The sequence below is a fragment of the Alexandromys fortis genome, unplaced genomic scaffold (assembly GCF_014885135.2).
Source record: "Alexandromys fortis isolate MF-2015 unplaced genomic scaffold, M_Fortis_MF-2015_v1.1 scaffold_204, whole genome shotgun sequence".
Taxonomy (NCBI): domain Eukaryota; kingdom Metazoa; phylum Chordata; class Mammalia; order Rodentia; family Cricetidae; genus Alexandromys; species Alexandromys fortis.
Genome location: NW_026068116.1, coordinates 2465606 through 2489013, shown reverse-complemented (window position 1 = coordinate 2489013; position 23408 = coordinate 2465606). Strand labels below are relative to the sequence as shown.

At 45.0% G+C, this 23408-nt stretch overlaps 1 protein-coding gene across 5 annotated transcripts in view; it reads left to right on the top strand.

The window, feature by feature from the left end:
* Bbs9 (Bardet-Biedl syndrome 9) overlaps positions 1-23408 on the top strand; it is a 402621-nt gene that overhangs the window by 21709 nt on the left and 357504 nt on the right. For all 5 annotated transcript variants that reach the window (XM_050124914.1, XM_050124916.1, XM_050124915.1 and 2 more), the window contains 3 exons: positions 3404-3554; positions 10722-10786; positions 20135-20248. In XM_050124914.1, the coding sequence (XP_049980871.1) occupies positions 3404-3554; positions 10722-10786; positions 20135-20248 (330 nt within the window). The remainder of the gene's footprint in view (positions 1-3403; positions 3555-10721; positions 10787-20134; positions 20249-23408) is intronic.

Here is a 23408-nt window from a genome sequence, read left to right as displayed (position 1 = left end):
TCTGTCTGGTTATTATAATACCCAGGTGTTTTCATTCTTCTTAGGCTTTTACCTTTGTGGACTTGGCCGTTCTCATTGCCTCTGATTTTTAAAAAATTATTATTATTAAAATTATTACTATTTTATGTGTATGGTTCTTTTTGCTTTCATGTATGTCTGTGTACCATTCATGTGTAACTTCAGCTCCCTGGAACTGGAGTCACAGAGAATGTGAGCTGCTGTGTGGGTGCTGCCAATAGAATCCAGGTCTTGCAGAAGAGTGACGAGTTCTCTTAACCACTGACCAGCTTTCCAGCCCCCACCTCTGATTTTCGAAGGGCTGTATTGAATTCAAATCTTGGTTATTTAGTGAGGTCCAATGGGGGCTAAGGTATTTCAGCATGCAAGGAGAACTCAGTAAGGGGCAAGCGTTTCAGACTCTTCTAGTGACTTCATTATGGGAGCAACCCCATTCTTTCTGGTTAGTGCAATTACTTTCACCCGATAGAGCCAAGATTTGTCAACTTATGTGTCACTGTGATTTAAATGCAGAAGAGGTTATCTTTGAATTAGATTCTCAGTGGTAGGTTCCACCGATTTAAATGCTAAGAAATCCTTTCTGCAGAGTCTCAGAGACCCTGAGTCTTATTCTTTACCCCAAGATGAGAATTTTGATTTTTAAATGTATAGTAGTGAACTATGGAGTATCTGTAGAAAAAGACGAGTAAATGTGTTGGCATGTCTCCCTTCTGTCTGGGTGGCTGGAGGCACAGATGTCCTGTCCACCCCAATGCTGTGAGCAATGTGCACGAGCTGGTTAGTTTCTTAGTCACCTCTAGTTAGAGAATCTCCGTTCAGGAGCCTCCCTATCAGAGTGGCCTGGGGGCAAGTCTGGGGGGCATTTTCCTGACTAATGATGAATTGTGGGTGGTACTATCCCTGGGCTGGTGGTCCTGGGCTGTAGAAGAAAGCAAGCTGAGAAGCCATGAGGAGAGTGTTCCTCCATGGTCTCTGCTTCTGGTTCTTGGTTTCAGGTTCCAGCCCTGCCTTACCCCAATAATAGTCTAACCCATAAGCCAAATAAGCCCTTTCCTCCTGTCCATGGTTTTGGTCGGTGTTTTATTACATTACCTGAAAGCAATCTAGGGCAGAGCACAGTGTCTCAGATGACTTGACGTGAATATTTATCTGTTCTATTTCTTAGAGTGCTCTCTAACCCCACCTAGAGCATGGACAGGAGTCTGACTGCTTGGTGCGCCACCAGAACACAAGAATCCAAATATCCTCCTTGCAGGGATATTCATGCGTACATTTTAATCCCTGTGTTAATTTCTACATCAATTAACTTTTATTTTTTGCTACAAAAAGTAGGACATCATGGTAAATTTAGTAAAAAGATTGAGAATACTAACACTCTTCCAGCTGCAAAGCAGAGCTTGTCTGACGGAGACTTGGCCAGGACAGAACCCATCATGGTGCCACTGATCTTACACAGTTCCAGAATGCTGCCATTCGGTCCTCTGGGTCCTTGATGGCTTTATGTTTCTTTAGGACTGAAGCCCCTATGGGAGTACCTTTCCTGCTGAGGAGTTAGATAGTCTGTGTGAACTGTTTAGTCCATGGCCTGGTACAGTAAACTCCGAGTAAAGGACAGGTAGATGAAGATTTGTTTCTGAGCATCATGATAACAAAGTATCACTTTAGTGGCTTAAAATGTCAGCAGTGTATTCTGTCCCAGTTGTAGATGCTAAGCTTTGGAAGTCAAGGTGTTGCTGGCCATGCTATTTCTCTGGTTTCTAGCATTTCTTTGCCTCCTCTAGTATTGATTTTAAAGATTTATTTATGTGTGCTGTGTATGTATTTGCTGGTGTAAGTTATGTGTACCATATGTTGCAATATCCAGTGATGGCCACAAGAGGGCATTGGATACTCTAGAACTGGATTTGCAGGCGGTTGTGAGTCAGCACGTGGGTGCCGAGAACTGAACTCAGGTCCTTATGCAGGAGTAGTGTTCTTAACTGCTGGGCCATCTCTTTAGCTCCTTCTTCCAGTTTTTCTGAAGCCTCCAGGACCCTTATTTGTTTCTCCTAAGTTCCAGTAATTAAAGATACTCTTTGGTTTGTAGATGTATCATTCCATTCCAATTTCTGGCAGCATTGTCAGATGGACATTTCCCAGCCCCCAGCTTATTCTGTCTTCCCTCAGCTTCTGTCGTGCTTTGAGTGAGAGTGGCCCCAGAGGCTCGGTCCCCAGCTGGTAGAGCTGTTTGGTCATGATTACAAAGTGGTCCTGTGGGAGGAGGTGTGTCACTGGGGTAGGCTTTGAGCTTCCAAAAGCCCATGCCATTCCCAGTTCACACTCTCTCTTTGCCTCCTACTTTTGGGAGAGGATGTGAGAAGCTTTTAACTGTTACTCCAGTGCCATGTGTGCCTGCTGCCATGCCTGCTGCTGTGTACCCTGTCATGGCTCTGCTCTCGTAAACCCCAAATCAACATTTTCATTAATAGGTTGCCTGTGTCACAGGCGGTAGAAAGGTGACAAAGGCAGCTTGCTAAGTGCTAGGATTACATGCCTGTGCTGGCTCACCTGGCTGCTTTGCATCACTATTTGGCATTGGGATTCCTCTATGCCTTTTCCCTAAAGGACAGGTGTATCCTTGTTTTAGCTTGGCTATATTTGCAAAGAGTGTTTTCAAACTAGATCACATACATAGGTACCTGGAGCAAGGATTTGAACATATCTTTTTGGGAGACACCATTTAAATTCCAGTACATTTCCTTTCCTTCACCGTATCATGCCCAAGACCGTTCGCTGTTATTGGGGGTACTCTAGTGAGTGTTTTCAACAGTCGCAGTCAGTGATAGAATTAACATTCCATGATGAAACCAATTGGTAATCTTCATCAGTCTTTCAAGACATGACTTACTTTCATTGGGCTGGATTATGATGGATACCAATTGATACTTTGAAAACACACTAGAGCCGGGCAGTGGTGGCACACGCCTTTAATCCCAGCATTTGTGAGACAGAGGCAGGCGGATCTCTGTAAGTTTGAGGCCAGCCTGGTCTACAAGAGCTAGTTCCAGGACAGGCTCCAAAGCTACAGAGAAACCCTGTCTTGAAAGAAAGAAAGAAAGAAAGAAAGAAAGAAAGAAAGAAAGAAAGAAAGAAAGAAAGAAAAAGCAAGCAAGCAAGCACGCACACTTGATTTTCCTGGTCTCCGTGCCGTTTAGTGATGTAGAGCTGTCTCTGAGGAGGTTTGTGCTGTTCAGTTTAGTTCTCACATCACCTGTTGGAGGACTTTGTGCTTGAAGCGAGGTTCGAATCTTTTGATAATTTGACTTCTTTAATCCCCAGAAAGTTGATTCCCAAGGGTACTTGCTAATGCCTGTCTGTCACTCTGTCTATGAAAATCTGTCTACAGATAAAATCATCGTGGGCAGCTTCACAGGCTACCTGAGAATCTTTAGTCCCCATTCCGTAAAAGCTGGAGATGGGCCTCAGGCTGATGACTTACTCCTAGAAGTGCATCTGCGGGACCCCGTGCTGCAGGTGGAAGTCGGGAAGTTTGTCTCGTGAGTAGAGCCCACTGAGTGTGGGAGTTTCTGTTCCTTATAATGACACTTTTACGGATTTAAAATAATATTTTGTGCATTATGTATGTTATAGATACATGTCATGAAGCCAAACTTTATGTTCTGAACACTTTTTATGTAGAAACATGTATCTTTATTTTGAACTAATTTAGTGATTTGTGTGTCTGTGTGAGTGTATGTATGTAGATGTACAGTCTGCATTTTTCTTTGAGATAGTGGGGCTTGCAGTTTCATGGGTAGGCTAGCCCAGAACCCCAGAAGTCCTCCTGTTTCTGGCCCCATTGGAGCTGGTTACAGTTCTGTAAAGGATTGTTGTACGGGTGCTGGGAACTGATTAGTGGGTCTCATGATTGCCCAGCAAGCTCACGTCAATACTGAGGATAGTTCTATAGTAATGGACTTGAGATATTAGACACATGCAGCTCAGGATGAGCCTACAGACAAAGCCAAATATTACTTATTAAAGAACACCTCAGGTAAATAACTGTTTAATAAGTACTCAAAGATGCTAATAACTATTACTTCATAGTTTTGAAATTTAAAATGCATTACCTATTCAAAGTGGAAAGATACTGTAGTGAAAGAAGTCAGCTCAATTCATGAAGTGTGTTTTGTCCATATAAGGAATGTTTCAAAGTACTTTCTTCTCCCTCCCTCCCTCCCTCCCTTCCTCCCTCCCTCCCTCGTTCTCTCCCTCCCCCAGTCCCTTCTTCTCACTCTCTTCATTTCTATATGTATCTCTCCCTCTCTTTCTTTTCCTTTATAATAGTTGCTGTTGCCAGGGAGTCTCTTCACAGCAATAGAAACCCAGCTAAGACAACTGTGCTACATTTTAATATTCTTTACCTGCCCATCAGATTAATGCCATTTGAGTGGCACAAAGGTAATATTTTTGCCTGACACAATGTTTATCTTGTTAACACAGGAAAGAGTAGGGAGGAACTTGAAGTTTTGTGGTCTTTTTGGTTGGGACAGCTGGAGAGATGTTCTCTTGCTGGGTCTTCGGCCAAAAAAGAAGGTATTGCTAACAGGTTTCTCTGAGCTAACAGGTTTTCACCCCAACATCTGACTCCCGAGTCTTTATTGGTAAATAGAATGATAGAAACTTAGTTAAAACCTATCTTTTACAGCAGCGGCAGAGCCAGTCCCACCGGGCTGCAGCCTGAGCAGCAGGGTGTTGTTTCTAGGGGAGTGGGGCAGCGCAGGTCACAGACAGTAGTTAAAATATTACTATGTTCAGGTGTAGTTAAGCCTGTGGAAAAACAACAGTGCTCACGTGGCTTCTTCACAACAATAGAAACCCTAGGTAAGACAATGGGCTTTATTGATTGGGAAACAATGCTCAAGATAAGGGTCTTGGGAGGAGCCAAGTGTGGCCTCAGTCTTACAGATAGCATGGAGGTCACCAGGCTCTTACCCACCTCCATTCCAAGCCTTCGGGGCTGTGAACAGGTTACACATCTCTTCCCCTGTGTGTTTAGCATTCCTGGTTCCTCTAGTACATATCTGTGAGCACAGTGACCTCTGTGGCCCAACGTGAACAATGACAATATTGATAGACTTGCTAACGTGGAATGGAGAAAATCTCGGAGTCCCACCTCTAGTCAGAGAACTGTAGGAAGGTAATGACTGCCCAAGGAAGGAGAATCAAGCACCTCATGCTAGCCCCCTACGTGGTTAATTCAGTTTGTGCATATTCCCATCCTCACCATAATACCAAAGAAAAAAAGGCCATAAGGGAAAACACAGGAGGGTTTGGGAGGTGGCAAAGAAATAACGTTATTATATTTTAACTTAAATAAATCCAGGGACTGGAGAGCTGGCTCAGTGGTTAAAAACACTGGTCGCTCTTCCAGAGAATCCTGGTTTGATTCCCAGCACCCACAAGGCAGTTCATAACTGTCTGCAGCTCTGGTTTCAGGGATTCCAGTGCTCCCTTCTGGCTTCTGTGGGGACTGCATGCATGTAGTGTGTAGATATACACACAGACAAAACACCTACACACCAGTCTGCTATGCCTGTGATCCCGCTACTTAGGAGGCAGAGCAGGAAGACAGGAGTTCGAGGCTAGTCTAGGCTACAAGAGACCGTGTCTGAAAACAAAACAGATAAAAGTATTGTGGAAGTTATCATACAGGGAAGAGTGGGCTTGTCTTTTCTTTGTGATCCCCTTGTCCTTCCTAAATCTCATTAGTCCACTATGCTGTCAGGATCGTGGTTCACTCCATTTGCTCATTGTTATTGCTACCCTTATTCAGAATTCTGACCTCTGCTTGAAAACCAAACAGCCCTCTAAAGTAATGTCCTAGACAGGGTCATTCTTGCTGTAATGAAACAGTGACCAAAACAAGTTAGGTAGGAAAGAAACAGGGTTTCTCTGTAGCTTTGGAGCCTGTCCTGGAACTAGCTTTTGTAGACCAGGCTGGCCTCGAACTCACAAAGATCTGTCTGCCTCTGCCTCCCGAGTGCTGGGACTAAAGGAGTGCACCACCACCTCCTGGCTAGGAAAGGGTTTTTAGGCGTACACTTCCACATCACTGTTCATCATCCAAGGAAGTCAGGACAGGAACTCAGAGAAGGCAGGAACCTGGAGCAGGTGCTGATGCAGAGGCCTGGTTTACACTCAAGGCTTGCTGAGCTTGCTTTCTTCTAGAACCCAGGATCTCCAGCCCAGGGATGGCACCGCTCACAATGGGCTGAACCCTCCCCCCACTGCTCTACAGGCCTGTCTACAGCCAGACAGGCTGTAATTTACCAACCTCTTTTGGAGGCATTTTCTCAATTTAGGCTCCCTTCTCTCCAATGACTCTAGCTGTGTCAAGCTGACATAAAACTAGCCATCACAAGTATGTACTGTCTTCTAGTGGTTTGCTTCATTTTGTTGAAGACATGTATCATGAATACATTAGCCCAGTGTGAGTGAAGTAAGATTTTTATGGCCTGCAGGGTGTGATTACATATGCCAAAACACCAGGCACTTGGGAGGCAGAGGCAAGAGAATCAGAAGTTCAAGGTCATTCTCAGCTATGTAGGGAGTTTGAGGCCAGTCTGGACTATATGGTCCCCTGCTTAACCCACCCTATCCCCCAAAAAGAAAGAAAAATGAAAACCCAACAACAACAGAAACAAGCATTTTATAGGTGGTGACAGGTTGAATCAGGGAGATGTTGTCATGTAGGTGGTTGGTAAATTTCAGTTCTGTATAAATGCAGGTGGTGGCTAAGGGTCGTTGTGAACCTAGTATATCACAGACATGCTATATTTACAAAGGTGGGCACTCAAAGGAATTTTGCATCTTTGATGCATTTTTACCATTCCGTATTATTTTTATTTATCATAAAAATGAAATTGAGATAGACCAGTGCTGCTTTGGCCCAGCTTCCCAGTGCTGGGTTTATAGGTGTGTGCCATAACTTTATAGTGGTGGTGTAGTCTCTTACTCTAGCTCCATGTTGGAACTCAAAATTTTGTTGTTTTTTTCTTTTTGCTCTTTTGACTTTTTGGGGGGGGGGGCTGTCATCTAGTTCCCAAATAAACTACAAACATGGAGGCTTACTATTTCTTATAAATGCCCAACCTTACCTTGGCTCTTTCTTAGTCAGCCTTTCTTATTTTAAGTTATCCCATCTAGCTTTGTAACTCTTACTTTCACTCTTACTCTGTGGCTGACTGGGGGGCTGGCCCCTGTTGTCCTCCTCCCCGTCTCTTGCTCCTCCTATTTATTCTCTCTTCCTGCCAGCCCCGCCTATCCTTTCTCCTGCCTCGTTATTGGCCGTTCAGCTCTTTATTAGACCATCAAGTGTTTTAGACAGGCAAAGGATCACAGCTTCAGAGACTTAAACAAATGCAACACAAACAAAAGCAACATATCTTTACATCATTAAACAAATGTTCCAGAGCATAAACAAATGTAACATACCTTACAATAATATTCTACAATATTATAGTTTAAATTGTATTTTTTGTTGTTTTTTTCAAGATAGGGTTTCTCTGTAGCTTTGGAGCCTGCCCTGGAACTCACTCTGTAGACCAGGCTGGCCTCGAACTCACAGAGATTTGCCTGCTTCAGTCTCCTGAGTACTGGGATTAAAGGTGTGCACCATCACTGCCTGACTTAAAATAATTCTTAATATGATATTTGAGAATTTCATTCATGTATACAATGCATTTAGATAATGTTCATCTTCCTGCCACCCTTTAACTCCCTCTGAATATTCCCAGCTTCATATTCTTCCTCTTTCTTTTCCTTCCCTCCCTCCCTCCCTCCCTCCCTCCCTCCCTCCCTCCCTCCCTCCCTCCCTCCCTCCCTCCCTCCCTCCCTCCCTCTGTCCCTTTCTTTTTCTTTGGAAACCCTATTAATACTGAGGCTAGTTAGAGCTGCTGGTATGTGTCTGGGTATGGGTTCATCTTCTATAGCAAGAGCAGCTTACTGGCAGCCACACCTCAAAGGGAACGGTATCCTTCTCCAGCAGTCATCAGCTCCACACAGCTCCTCAGCTATGGGTGGGGACTTGTGAACCCCTCCCCCTGTTCATCGTGGTGTTTGAGTGGTTTATCCTTGTGCAGGTAACTGCAGCTGGTGAGAGTTCATGTGTACAACCCAGAAGTTCTGTCTTTGTAGGAGAAACGATGAGGACAAGAGATAGAAATGAGACAGTTTGTGTCTTTAGCTGAATGTTGAAAATTCCCTGGGTTCTCTGGCCAGGAATGTCAGAGGGAGCTCATTAGTTCCTAAGTGAGCACACCTGCCTGGAAGGCTGAATTCACGGGTGGAACTGAGACTCCAGTTCTGACATCAGTCCCTTCAGGTGAACAGCTTTGAAGCCAGATCTCTAGGTTTTCATGGTAGAAATGGCTTATTCTATTACAATTTCATCCCCTCTCCTCCGTGATCTTAGGGCGTCCTCCCCAGAGCACAGTATGTTACAGTAAATAGCAGAGTCGACTTCCGGCTTTAGACCTGTAGTTGTCTCCAGTTGGGCCTTCGGTCACCTGACTGAGGGACCACTCATCAGAAGGCGGGTCCGCCTTACGCTATGCTGGAGAGGTGGGAGGAATAATTATCCCTTAAAGGAGACCGCCCTTCTCATCCTAGAATTCCTGCCCTCAGTGCAGTGGCCTCCTGATGCTCTGCTCCGGGCCAGCTTGGCTCAGACAGCACGGCTTTCTCCGCTCTGCTGCTGCTTTCCCCAGCAGTGATGGAGATGGCTCAGTGTTTGCCCAGCCCGTGGCATGGGCTCTGATCAACACTGATCTATGTGGTGGGCCCATGTTCACCTCTCACTTTTGTCACCCCTTGTTGGGAAGGAAGGAGGGTGACAACAAGTGATTCTCTTCTCCACTTTTGTCATCTTTTTTAGAGGCTAATTTATTTTTTATTTTATGTGTATGTGTGTGCCTGAATGTATGTATATATACCATAGAGTACAGAAAAGGGCACCAGAATTCGAGTTACAGGCTCTAAACCTCTTCTTTGGCCCTGTCTCAATAATCTTACCTGACACAATGATTGGCATTTATAGATAAAGAAATTTTAGAGTTTAGTCACAGAGCAGACCTGTTGTGTCTGACTCTATACAGTGCTGTCTTTCCATGTCGCCTTGTTCTCCTTTGGAACATGGGAAATGTATTGTTTTGAATACCCAGCTCCATAACGGTCTGGAAGCACTATTGATTCTGTGGTAGTTGCGTAGTGTAAGCCACATCTGTGTGGCAGGAGGGCAATGGATGCTGATGTATGGGCTGTCTGCAGTGCTGTGCGTGGGTTAGCTCCTGCAGATCTCCCTGGTAAGGGGGCACCAGGCTGAGGAGCGGTCACGTGGAGAAGCGCCAGAGTCTGCATCAAGTCCTCAGATTTACTTTTACTCTTTGCTGTTTCCATTGACTCTAACAGATGTCGTGCTGGAGGCCTGCGTGTGCGTGTTGGCCTGTGGTGCTTTAAATCTGAAAAAGCTGCTAATATTTAAGAACCAGAAGGTTTCACATAAAACCCCTGCTTTCTGGCCTTTCTTGAAAAACTGTGGAGAGCTGGCCAGAAGCCCAGAACCAAATAGTAGCCACCTCCTTCAGCCTGGCTGTAGTCTTCAGTTAATTATAACCTTCCACGGCCTTTCCTCATTAGTGTCCATCTGTCTGGTCCCCTGAAGCCCGTGAATTAAGGTTTTCCACCCTGTGCCCTGTGTCTGCCTCTGGAGCCACTTGACATGGCCGGAAGGACACTGTAGATGGTGGTATTTTATTTCCATTTGAGATTTAGTCAAAGATGAAAGTTTTCAACACTTCTAATGAGAATTGGGATCTGTGCCATCGTTAATATCGACAGCATTGATGCTTCTTCACGCTATCACGCACTTCCACATACCTGCATTCAATTGAATGGAAACCTCCTATTTTCCAGAGGGAGAAATGGGCTCAGGGAGATTAAGGGGCTTGCCACAAGTCTTAAGTGAGTTGGTCAGAAAGCAGGAGCTCCTTGCAGTGGGAGCAGACTCACAAACAGTCTCAGGCCTGATTATTTAGGCCCAGGCTCAGGAAATATCTTTTCCACATCTGCCTCCTTCCCCTCCTCTCAGTACCCTTCTCTTTGGCACCCCTCCCCCCTCTCAGTACCCTTCTCTGGAGCATCCCCTCCTCCCCCTTTCAGTACCCTTCTCTTTGGCACCCCTCCCCCCTCTCAGTACCCTTCTCTTTGGCACCCCTCCCCCTTCTCCCCTTCTCAGTATCCTTCTCTGTAGCATCCCCTTTCCTTTTCACTCTTTGTTTTTGAGCCAGGGTCTTGCTACTGCAGACCTTGAACTCGCTCTGTAGACCAGGTTGGCCTGGAACTCAGGTCTGCCTGCCTCTGCCGTCAGGGCTGTATTTAAAGCTGTGTCCACCATGCCTGGCCCTCTCCTCTTCTTTTTCTCTGTTCCCCTCTGTAGACCTGGCTGGCTTGGAACTTCAGCTCCCTTGACTCAGCTTTCTGTGTAGCTTGAATTAGAGGCAGGAACCTGCTGATATGATTATTTTTTCAGTTAGAATTGTGAGCAGGAATTGCTTTATTAACTTATAGCTGCAGTTACGAGGTCTGTTTGAAAATAATTTGTAACTTTTAGGTTATATCTGAAACTAAGACTTACTAGCTTTTGAAACTTTCCCGTTTTGCAGAGGCACTGAAATGCTCCATTTGGCCGTGCTGCATGCTAGAAAGCTCTGCGTCTACTCTGTTTCAGGTAAGAGAATTTCCTTCTCATATGGAGTTTGTCACAGACTGTTCTGGAGAACAGAGTGGAGATGATTTGGGAGCGAATACAGAGTGTTCGTGAGGAGTTTCTCGTCCCTGTTAGCCTTCCCCACCACTCATGAGTGTTTGTGAGGAGTTTCTCGTCCCTGTTAGCCTTCCCCACCACTCATGAGTGTTCGTGAGGAGTTTCTCGTCCCTGTTAGCCTTCCCCACCACTCATGATTGTTTCGTGCTCATTTACTTGACCCACGAGCCCTGGTATTCTTATTTTTATAGAGGTTTCTTACAATCTCCATGTTGTCAGGAGTTGTGTCTGGAACAGCCTGTGACCAGCTGCAGTGGTTCGGGCTCCTCCGGACCCTGAAACTGAAGCTGTGCTCTGCAGTGGCCGCACTGACTGCTGAGCCAGAATGTTTGAAATGTCCTTTTCTTGGTAAACCTCAGGCGTTTTCTCGTTTTAGTTCCAGTTTCTTGGCTTCTTGTTGTCTTCATTCCGCCAGACCTCAGGACACTTGATTTGAGGTTAATTGGGTTCTTTTCCCTGATGTGGTCCTGTGGGTACAAGTTTAATACATATTCTGTTGTGCTTTAATTTCAGCATTTTGGCCTTTATTAAAATTGAGGATCGTGGTAGTTTGAATGTAATTGGTCCCCATAAGCTCATAGGGAGTGGCACTGCTAGGAGGTGTGGCTTTGTTAGAGTAGGTGTGGTCTTGTTGGATGGAGTGTGTCACTGTGGAGGCGGACTTTGAGGTCTCATGTGCTAAAGCCACTCCTAGTGTCTCAGATCACTTCCTGTTGCCTCTGGATCAAGATGTAGGACTCTCAGCTCCTTCTCTAGTACCATGTGTGCCTGCATGTTGCCGTGTTCCACCATGGTGATAATGGACTGAATCTCTGAACTGTAATAAGCCATTCAGTTAATTGTTTTCCTTTGTAAGAGTTACTGTGGTCATGGTGTCTCTGGAGAACAATGGGAACCTGAAGACAAGGTTCTTTTAGGGGCAAAAATCTGTTGACCTTTAAAGGCAACCTTCATAACAAGAGGTGTGGTTGGTATACGGTAGAAAAAAACTAGAAATTGGTGGATGCCTTTGAAGTAGTTACTCATCTATGTTGATTAATTGATTGATTTTGAGAAAGGGACGCATTAGTAGCACAGGTTAGCCCAGACTCACTGTGTAGCCCAGGGTGGTCTTTGCTGACACATCCTCCTGTTTGTGTGTCCAGGTGCTGTGAGCACAGCTGTGGCCCCCTGTCCTGTGGCAGGGCTTCAGTTTTCCTCCTTACCACACCACCCTCTGTTCAGAGGGCTGGCAGAGTGCATGCCACCGCTGCTAGGTGGCCACGGTGGTGCTCACCTACAATCCCACCATGCTGAAGCTAAGGCTTTGAGAGTGACACAGAGAGGCTTCCTCTCTGAAGAAAAGGTTGCTATTTCTAGTGAAAGGGCATGTATCTAGTTTCCAGAATACAGAAATAAAAAGGTTGATGTAGGCTAATCTGTTTTATGGATTTAGTTCTCTTTTTGCTTTTTGTTTTTTCTTTTTTGGAGACAGGATCTAAAATAATTCATTCTTGGGGCTGCAGAGATGGCTTAGGGGCTAAGAACACAACTTCTTTTCTAGAGGACCTGGGCTTTATTCCCAGCACCCACAACATGGCTTGTAACTGTAACTCTCGTCTTGGGGGGTCTGATGCTGTCTTCTGGCTTCCATGTGGTCACAGGCATACATGCAGGCAATCACCCCTAATATAAAATAAAATATATAATAGATAGAAAAATTAAAAAAAATGTTCTTTGGTAATTTCCCACATGGTTACAGTATTTATAGATCATATCCACATCTCTGAACAGAACTGACTCCCAGTGGACATCAGCTGCCCATAGCTCCTCAGCCTCTAGCCGGACCTTGTGAACTCCCGCTTCTGTGTTTGAGTGCTGATTGACTTGGTCTTGTCAGGTCTGTGCTGCTTCCTCAGCTGCTGTAAGTTTGTGTATACAGTGGCATGGTTCAGAAGACTATTTTGTAGCATCCTCCACCTAGCTTGTGGTTCTCACAGTGTATCTGCCGCTCACTGGTGATGTCTCCTGAGCCCCGGGTTATAGGGAGGGATACGATACAAACGTCCCGTTTAGGCTGAACACTGCATAGTCACATTCTCTCCGTGCTGACTAGTTGTGCGGCAGGATTGTCCTTGTGCTCAGGCTGGCTTGTAACTCATGCTGTGTTCCAGTCGGCCCGGAAGGTGAGTGGGCCTGCTGTTCCCTCCTTCCGAGCACTGGGGCCGCAGACGTGACATTGTCCCTGGCTTGATTTTGTTTGGTTTTGATAAGTGTTTTAACTGGATGAGATCTTTATTATCTAGTTTTCACAGGCCATGGAAGAGAACTTGCCCCTAGTTAGTTAGTTTCCCCCATCCTGGGCCCTGAGGGGGCTCTAAAAGCAGGAGAAGGTGTTTTAGAAACTGTAAGTTAGTTAGGCTCTGGGGCTTCCTTGGCCCATTTATGGCTGGCAAGACAGCGGCTTATAAAATAGCGCTGGGATAGAGCATGGATAGGAATGGCTGTCTATTCAGAAGCTCAGGGAAGAAACTTGCTTGCACAGTTGTGGGAAGTTGATGTCCTTTGAGCTTGCGATTTGCTAAGGGAGTGGCAGTGTCGTTGCTATTTTATTTTTGTGCTTTGTTAAAAAATTTTATATTCCCTGGAGACCAGGAATTGTCGAAACCACATTTTCCTATGCTCACCTTACTCCCTGCCTCTTGTTTCTGTAGTTTTTGTAGTATTCACAGGCCGACATTTTGTACTTTTTGTGGCTTGACTGAAATTCGTGAGCCTGGGGAATTAATGTTTTTGTTCTTTTGGTGACGTTTCTTGAGGTTCCAGGCAGACCTTTCACCGGCTCTCACAGTCACAGGGAGCACAGACTCTTCTAGCTTAGGTATAGTGATGGTGCAACAGTGAAAGTGGGCCGGCTCTGACGTCCTCTTCCCCACGCTCTTTCCCTTTCCCCATCTCCTTTGATTTTTATTTTATTTTGTTTGGAGTTGAACCCAGGACTTTGGTATGGTTTCATTAGACTATGCTTCTGAAACAGATTTGAAGTTCATTCTTTGAAGTCATTTTCTTGGGTGTAACAGCCCCACAGAGTTAAGGTTACTGGGCAGACTTCTCTATGTTGGGTGCTGTATCTTTAAATGTATGGGCAACAAGGAGCAACACAAGGCCCCTCTAGTCTTTCTGTTTCCCTTCCCTCACTTTCCCTCTTCTGAGTAATGGAGCCCAGGGTTGTCTCGAACTTGTGTTTTTCTGCCTAAGCTTCCTGGGCTCTGTGATTACATATGTGTGCCACCACATCTGGCTTAGATTCTTTTCTGATGGGCTCAGTTTCTGAGCTGAGATTGTTTGAACTTAATTAAAAATATAATAAATCTTAAAAAAATGTGTATATGTGTACCTGTGTTTGAGTGTGTGCATGTGTGAGTGAAGATACCCTCGGAGTCCAGGAGGAGGCATCAGAGCCCCTGGAGCTGGAGTTATATGTGGTTGTGAGCTGCCCCATGTGGGTTCTGGGAACCTAACTCAAGTCCTCTGGAGGAGCAGCAAATGCTGTGCTCTTAACTATTGAGCCATGAGCCTTTCCAGCTACAGATGCTTGAGCCTACAGTGATTATATTCTTTTCCAAAAATTATGCATGTCACAACAAACATTTATAGGTATCTGATTAATTTCTAGAGTTTTGATGATTGCCATTGGAAGGGAAAAACATGTCATCCTCTATTTTCCTGGGCTCATATAATCTAATTAGGGAACATTTATTTATTGTGTAATGACTCCAGGTTACTTAAGCATCTCTACATTGCTTTTCTAAAATCGCATTGAAAACTTATTAGAATAGCTATTCTTTCTTTTACCTTTGGTATCCTTGGAGAATTTTTGGAGATATTTTAAAATAGAGAATGTATTATGTAGACTTTCATATTTAATTAGTATATTAAGCCTGTATATATAAGGGCAGAACCTTATGTGTTTTTTGAATGCAAATAATTTTAATATTTATGTTATTGATATTTTTCTAAAAGAAAAAAGGTGCAAAAAATTAGATTCTTAAATGCTATCTTTATTCCAAAAGAGTTATCTGAGGAAAATAAGTTGTCTTTATTCTCTAAAGAAAAGTTGTATTGTTTCTTTACAACTCATTTTTCTTTTAAAAATATTTATTTATTGAGGTCCTGGCTGCCTTGAAACTCACTATGTGTACTAAGTTGACCTTGAATTCACAGAGATTCTCTTGCACCTGCCTCCCTAGTACTGAGATTAAAGGCGCGCCCACCACTGCCAGCTGCGTGTATTTTGAGTGGTGTTCCCTTGGATTTAGAAATCCAGAGTATTGGAGTTCTGTCTGAATGTAAGTTCTAACGTCATTTTATTCTCTGGGAGAAGAAAGTGGGGGACAGTAGGCACAGTAGTGTCCTTGGGTGATAGAGGCTTTCTCACCTCAGCTGAGCAGTAACTGTGTGTCGGGGGCTCAGTGGGTCTAGGATCCTGGTCAGTCAACAGCCACCAGAGCCACTGTGGATTCGGGGTCCCTTGGCTTTAAGAACTGAAGAGTGAATTTCAGATAGCGGGTGTGAGTTTTAGAAGGAAGCTGTGCTGTAGGAGAAGCCTTAAGAGAAGGGAAATGCAGGCAGTGTCCTGGACACCAGGCACTTCAGGGTGTATAGGCTTTCCTGGCTTGGAAGGATGAGCAGGCTGGCCCAGTTGTCCCACCTGTGAGATGGTCATGTCCTCCATCCAGGTGTTTTGGACTAGAGCTTCGGATGTCCTCACAAATAGTTTCTAGGAAGCTTAGCTGTGCTCATGTAGTTTGCTATGTAAGAGGAGAAAAAGATAAAAACAAGACACCAGAAAGAACATGGGCCAGTACCCTCCACATTTTTGGTATTTCTGGCCTCTGGCCAGGACAGGTCTTTGGATAGAACCAAGGATGTTTCCAGCTTCTGCGTGAGATTGAACTGATTGATGGTGAAAGGGCAAAATGTGGAATTGCTGGCTTTTGGAGCAGGTTTAGGCCTACTTTGCTTAATAATGAACTCTGAGTCTTGTTTCCTAATGTGAATTCTTAAGTTTGTGCCTGCCTTTGGGCCCTGGTCGTCCTGGACCTCACTCTGTAGACCAGGCTGACCTTGAACTCAGAGATCTGCCTGCCTCTGCCTCCCAGTGCTGGCATTAAAGGTGTGCATTATCGTGCCTGGTGAAAAAGAAGTCCCTTAACATGTGCACTGGTGTACACATGGGAGTAGCCAATGGGTCTGCCCCCAAAGACGGTCATGTCACTGGCGATGTAGGCTCTTCATTTCCTGTAGGCCTGAGACCATTCAGGGTCCAGTTCTGAAGCACAAGTTATAGGGAAAGTTTATTTGGAAAAGTGCTGCGCTCCGCGGCCCTGGTCTGCGCTCTATGCGCTAGACCCCAGTTTGCGAGCTTTGGGCAAGGGGCTGGAGATTGAGAATACAGACAGACGCAGAGACAGACCGACATGCAGACCTTTTAACACTGCTACCAAAAGCCCTTCTTTATTAGCACCATGGAGGCTTAAATACACGGCAGTCAATGGCCAACAGATGAAAATCCCATCCTCTGATCCTCTAAGCTAGGCACAGCTTCTAGTAACTTTAATTAGAAGGTTCTAGGAGGGAAGAGCAGCTGAAGGCCAGGACTCATTAGTCCCGACAGAAAAGTACAGCGAGTCGGTGGCTAGGCAGATCACAGCACAAAGATGTACCTTCCAGTGGGCACATGTTTGACATAATCCCCCCCCCCAACAAATGAAAACAACTTAAAATTAAAAGAAACTTTGCTATGCAGATTCTGTCCAGCCTTCTGCATTGCGAGAGTTAAGAGTCCTCTTCTTGCCTCAGGAGAGAGACCAGTACTCAATGATTTTGTGTCAACTTCACATAGAGTCATCAGAGCAGGAGGAGCCAGCTGAGGACCAGCTGGAAGGCCTTTTCTCAATTAGTGAAACTATTAGCAAGCCTCCAATTAAACGTTTTCTTTTGTAAGAGTTGCCTTGGCCATGGTGTCTCTACAGCACTAGTGCACTGACATTAGGCCATGGTGGAGGACTGTGGGACCTTGTGCTGGAGAGCACTGACGTTAGGCCATGGTGGAGGACTGTGGGACCTTGTGCTGGAGAGCACTGACGTTAGGCCATGGTGGAGGACTGTGGAACCCTGTGCTGGAGAGCACTGACGTTAGGCCATGGTGGAGGACTGTGGAACCTTGTGCTGGAGAGCACTGATGTTAGGCCATGGTGGAGGACTGTAGGACCTTATGCTGGAGAGCACTGATGTTAGGCCATAGTGGAGGACTGTAGGACCTTGTGCTGGAGAGCACTGACGTTAGGCCATGGTGGAGGACTGTGGGACCTTGTGCTGGAGAGCACTGACGTTAGGCCATGGTGGAGGACTGTGGAACCTTGTGCTGGAGAGCACTGATGTTAGGCCATGGTGGAGGACTGTAGGACCTTATGCTGGAGAGCACTGATGTTAGGCCATGGTGGAGGACTGTAGGACCTTGTGCTGGAGAGCACTGACGTTAGGCCATGGTGGAGGACTGTGGGACCTTGTGCTGGAAAGGTCATTGAGTCCTCAGAGCTCAGTTTGTTCTGTGGGAGCTTGGAGGACAGGAACGTGAGGGATGCATGTGGCAGAGGCCAGTGCTTGTGAAGTCTCAGAGGGAAGTTTGAGAGGCCCTTTAAAAACTGTATGGGGCCACTGGTATTTTATTAAGAACTACTCAAGTGAGGCCCCTGCTCTCTGGGGACAATTGAAGTTGCTCTGCTGGGATGAAGACTCAGCTGTGATTAAGAACAGACCTCCATCACTGAGGTGAGCTTTCCAGGGGGAGTGTTTCTTTATGCTCAGCCTACAGAAGCTGTGGTCCAGAGGGGGCCAAGATTGTACCTCGTGCTGGCAGTTGAACTTGGTAATGTCTAAGAGTCTTCCAGGTAGTGCTGGTTTTGGAGAACATTAAGGGGTCATGGAGAGCAGTGCGGCTTGACTCTGTGTGACATGGCTGGAGTCCCTGCCGAGCAGCTGGGAGAGGCCATTAGTGAACGTCAGAGTGCCGGGATGGAGGGGGTCATGGAGAGAAGTTAAGACTTGGCACTATATGGTGGATTCAGTGTCTGAAAAGCTCCCTGGGATGGTTATTGGGGAAAGTGCCTCCCAGTTGCAGAGACTCCAGCATTTTGGAGATGCTGGTACCACAGGACAACCACCAAGGAAAACAGCAGCCATGGAATCTGGCCTGAGCCTATAAGCTGTGTGTGCTGTGGACTCAGAGAGTGCCGGGAGCCCTTTGCAGCCACGCAGACCGTGAGTCCTGGAAGCTGACAATGCTGGACTTTGGTTTCGATTTGATTATGACTGTATTTTGGTTTTTCCCTCCTGGAGTGAGAAAGTATATAACTTATTTTGATTTTTATGGGATCCCACAGTTGAGACCTTGGATATTTTAGAAAAACTTGGAAATTTTAAAGAAACTTTGGTAGTTTTGAAAGACTTTGGGATTTATTTTAGAGAAACTTGAATTTTGAGAGACTTTGGATATTTTAAAGAGACTAAGCTTTTTATGGAACTCTTAAAGTTATTTATGTTTTATATTTTGGTATTAATATTATTAAGCTATCTTGGGACAATTGAGAAAGAAAAGGCTCTAGTTGAATACCGATGTGTCTGTGTGTTGAGTTGACAAAGGTCAGTTGTGCGGGCTGGTTCTATGTTAGCTTAACACAGCTGGAGGCATTTTTGGAAACAGGTAATCTCAGTTGAGAAAATGACCTCAATAGATTTGGCTTTGGACAAGCCTGACATATATTTTCTTGATTGGTGATTGATGTGGGAGGGCCCAGATCACTCTGGGTCGTGCCACTCATGGGCTGTTGGTCCTGGGCCCTTTAATAAAGCCGGCTGAACAATCAGTGGGGAGGAAGCCAGTAATCAGTATTCCTCCTTGACTGCTCAGTTCCTGCCTCAGGGTCCTCAGCACTGGAGCTGAAATACACCCTTCACTCCCCAGGTTGTTCGTGGTCCTGGTGTCTTATTATGGCAATAAAAACCTTAACTAGGACTCAGAGCTTCTCCACACAACTTCAGGTCTTGAGGTTGTGTCTTGCTGGCGGCAGCATGGTACCCGTAGGCCTTTCCTGGGGAGGACTGGGTTCCCTGAAAGTCCTAAATTGGAAGATAGCCAGGAACTAGGGTGTATGATATCTGACTCTGGGGCCTTGGTTTTAATACTGTGATTTTGAGGGGACCTCTTCAGTTCATTTATTTGGATAATTAAGGTATTTTTAGTCTAAAATGTAGAAAAAAATATTTTTATGCAGTTTCTGGGTTTGTTGGCATTTTTTTCTGAGCATGGAAACCAACTCCCTAAAGAGCAAAGTCCCAAAGCAGAAGCTATTCATTTGTAACTGCTCACCTAGGATGTCCTTTCTCTGAGAGAAGGTCTCCTTCAGCAGCTCCGCTGCCATGGTTTGTGACACTCAGAGTACTGGGCTTATGGCTCTATCTGACCACAAGACTTAGATGGTCTGAATGACCAGATTGGCTATTTCTTTAAACTACCTTAGCATCATCTTTAGCATTTGCATTTCGAGAGCCGTTTCTTTATGGAAAAGTTGCTTTCCAAGTCCAAGTTTCCAACCCCGCTTTCAGTCCTCACACTCTGCCAGATCTTGACTCTGCGGCTTGTAGCTCACTCGTTGATGGAAGTTTGGAAGATTTCTCCACTACATTAGAAGATAAGGGCAATATTGACTCAGTGGGAGGGCCCTTGCCGAGTCTGCACAAGGACCTGGGTTCAGCCCCTAGTTTCAAAAATTAGGATACCATGTTTGAAGGGGTTGGGTATATTGATAGTGTGGACAAGAGAATGAGATGTTTCAAAGTTGTTATTTGTTGACTCTCCTGCTATATCGCCTATAGCTGAAGGAATGGAGCTGTATTTGTTTTAGAATGGAAATTAAATGTCCTTGTTGTCATTTAAATAATTATACCTCACTCAGGTGTGTCTGATAGAAAGATATAATAAAATGCTCCCCATGGTATTATTTCTCTAATGGTGTAATCTAGCTGAGATTTAAGTGTTTTTTCTGTGCTGCCTTTCTCTGTGACCAGTGTGCTAATTGTTCTTATCTTTTACAACTTTGCCATTTTAAATTTCAATACAATTTAATTAAAGCTGATAGAGAGGCTGAGAAGAAATTAATATAAAACAATATAAACAGATTTAAAGTTGTCCCTTTATTTTTTTCTCCATAGGAACATTGGGTAATGTAGACCATGGGAACCAGTATCAGATAAAGTTAATGTATGAACACCATCTTCAGAGGACAGCCTGCAATATGACTTATGGACCCTTTGGTGGCATAAAAGGTAATTTGCTCTGAATCATGCGGATGATATTTCAAGTGGTAAATTTACACCCTTTGGTAATATTACAATGGAATATTATGTGGTTTGAATCTTAAGAATTAAATAAGTATTTTAGTGAAAGTTTTATATTTCAGATTCTTAAAATAATTAAAAAAGTATACTTTTAACAGTGGATATGTTTGATATTCACATTAATTGTATTATTATATGGTCTTGGTGTTTTTTCTAAATATCTGTGATGGCTTGAATGGCATCCACAGACTCAGTTGGTGGAACTGTTTGGGAAGGATCGGGGGTGTGGCCTTGTGGGAGAAGGTGTGTCTCTTGTGGATGGAACCTTCAAAAGCCCATACCATTCCCAGTTAGCTCTCTTTGCCTCTTGCTTGCGGATCAGATATGAGCTCTCAGCTCCTGTGCAAAGCCTGCCTGTTTGGTGCCATGCTCCCCAACATGATGCTCATGGATTTTCCCTCTGTAATCATGACCCCCCCAGTTAAATGCTTTATTTTTTAAGTTTCCTTGGTCATGCTGTTTCCATGGCAATAGAAAAGTAATCAAGACAACACCTTTTCTACAGAACTTGCCTTATAAGCTGATTAAAACTGATTTCTTTGGTGGTAGAGCTCTGTGCCTGCCACTTTCAGTGGTGTGAAATGTTGAACTTAGTAATAGTTCCTGTTGTACCGACCAAAGGAGGGTGGGGCTATGGACATGTCTGCTCAGCCTCTCATGTTGAGAGTGCCCTGGCTTCTTTCTGCATAAGAGAGCTGGAAATGAAAACACATGGGGACTTAAATGTAGACTTGGTATGCTCATCAACTTATGATCTCTGACATGAAGGACAGTCCCAAATCCCACAAGGTCATCACCTTTATCAAGTAGGTGCCCTTTCTATCTTTGGGCTTAGGGGGTAGATTCATGGAAAGCCTGCCACCTCTTCATAGGACATACAAAACCAGCAGATTCTCAAGTCTCTTGAATAAGTGGGTAATGGTTGTATCTAGCCTACACATATCATACCCGCTGGCTGCATGCTTGCTTATTTTATTTTATGCATGCATGTATTATATATTTCGAGGACTGTGGTCACACTGTAGTCCAGGCTGGGCTAGTCTTAAGCTCATAGTGATCCTCTTCTGGACGGATGTCCATGTGCTAGGGTCGCAGGTGTGTTCACCATGCCAGTCTTCCTCTGTGTGCCTTCTCATTTGTAGATTACTTATAATACCAAATATGAATGCCATGCAAATCTTTGTGATGTGCAGATAATCCCCAGAAAATTAGTATGTACATGCTCAGGACAGAAGCATTCCTTTCCTGGATATTTCAGCTGCGGCTAATAAAGCTGGCTCTTCTGGCTTTGATAGGCTGGTTCCTCCTCCTTTGTATACTACCCCCAACCCCACACACTGATGGACGTTGTTGAAGCATATTACCCCAATTCCGCTGCCCCCCCACCCCGCGGTTTGTATGACTCTCATGTGAGAGGTAGGCTCCCTCTGTGGAGAAATAGCCTCTCTGAATGAAGGCTCACGGGGATGCTAACAGGGAGCCATGCTGAACAGGAGCTGTGACAGTCAGCTAACACCTAGCTGTCCTGTCACACTTCTCTTTGACAACCCACATTCAACGTGGGCTAAAAATTCACAGGTCGAATTGTCCTTCTGGTCTTCATTTTCTTGTGAAGACTCTCACGTCATGTAAAACTATTATTTTTGACATGATTTTCTTCTGTGAAGGTGTCCTTGTTTGAATGACCTCAGCTTTGAACCTAAGATGAATCAAGAGGCATTTTTTTCCTTGTGTGATTAGCTTGTTATGCCCAGTATGTGAGGACCCCAAAACACCACCAGGGAGACCGTCTCACTGAAATGCAAAAACAAGGTTTATTGTGTGTGCATTACAAGCTGGCAGGAACCTCGTCATCTCAGCAGTGAGGAGGTCCCCCGCCCTTCTAGAGGGCACTATTTAAAGGCAAACCCCTGAAAAGTTACATTAGCAGAGTGTGGGGTGACAGGTTCAGTCTGATTGGCTGACATTTGTCTAGCGGTGTCCTGGTGTGTGCTGGCAGGTGATCCTATCTACAACGATTTGAACATTAGGAATTTCCTTTGGATGGTCTGTTCTTGGTTGGTGCCTAGGTAGTCTCAGTTTTTCGGTCTTTCTTGGAAGCAGGTATTGCCTCAGGGTAAACTACTGAGCCTCAGGCCTCTGTTGAGCTTGTCATGGCTGGGTCAACTACTGAGCCTCAGGCCTCTGTTGAGCTTGTCATGGCTGGGTCAACTACTGAGCCTCAGGCCTCTGTTGAGCTTGTCATGGCTGGGTCCTACAAGTGGAAAACAAGATCTCACCTGGTGCTTGTGTGACCCTGTCCTCTTAGCTCTTGAACTGTGTCTCATATTTAAAAGGTGACTTTCAAAGAAGTGTGAGAGACCATTTTGACAGGCTTTAACTTCCTTTGGTTGAGAACAAAACATTTTACAATTTGAAGCAGAAGGAGATGGGGGCCAGAGGATCAGGAATTCCAAGTCAGCTTTGTGAACTAAAGGCTAGACTGGGCTAAGAAGACCCTGTCATGAAGGAAGGTAGGTGATATGCTTGTAGCCCTCATTCAGTCCCAGACATGGGGAAAAGGTTTGCCAGAAGGTAGAAATGATGAAGTCTGGTGGCTGCAGGATTTGTTTTTCTTGATGTATGAACTAAGCAGTAGAATGTATATTCCTTAGGAATAGAAAATGAGTCACTCCCAAGTTGTGTACCTTTGAACCAAGTCCCTTCCCAAGCCTGACATCTCTGGCAGTAAGGGTGCCACTCTCTTTTGTTTGTATGTTTTGCTTTTTTGGAGACAAGGTCTCATTTAGACCAGGCTGGAACAGGCTGGAACTGGCTGGAACTGGCTGTGTAGTTGGTGCGTGCTGGAACCACTCCAGCGTCAGTCATTCTTTTTTTTTTCAATTTAATTTTATTTTATTTTTAGTTGTTGAAAAGAAAAAAAAATTTCCACCTCTTCCCCGTTTCCCATTTCCCTCCCCCTCCTCCCACACACCGCCCCTCCCCCACTCCCCTCCCCCCACTCCATTCCCCCTCCCTCTCGAGAATGAAGAGCAGTCCATATTCCCTGCCCTGCAGGAAGTCCAAGGTCCTCCCACTTCTATCCAGG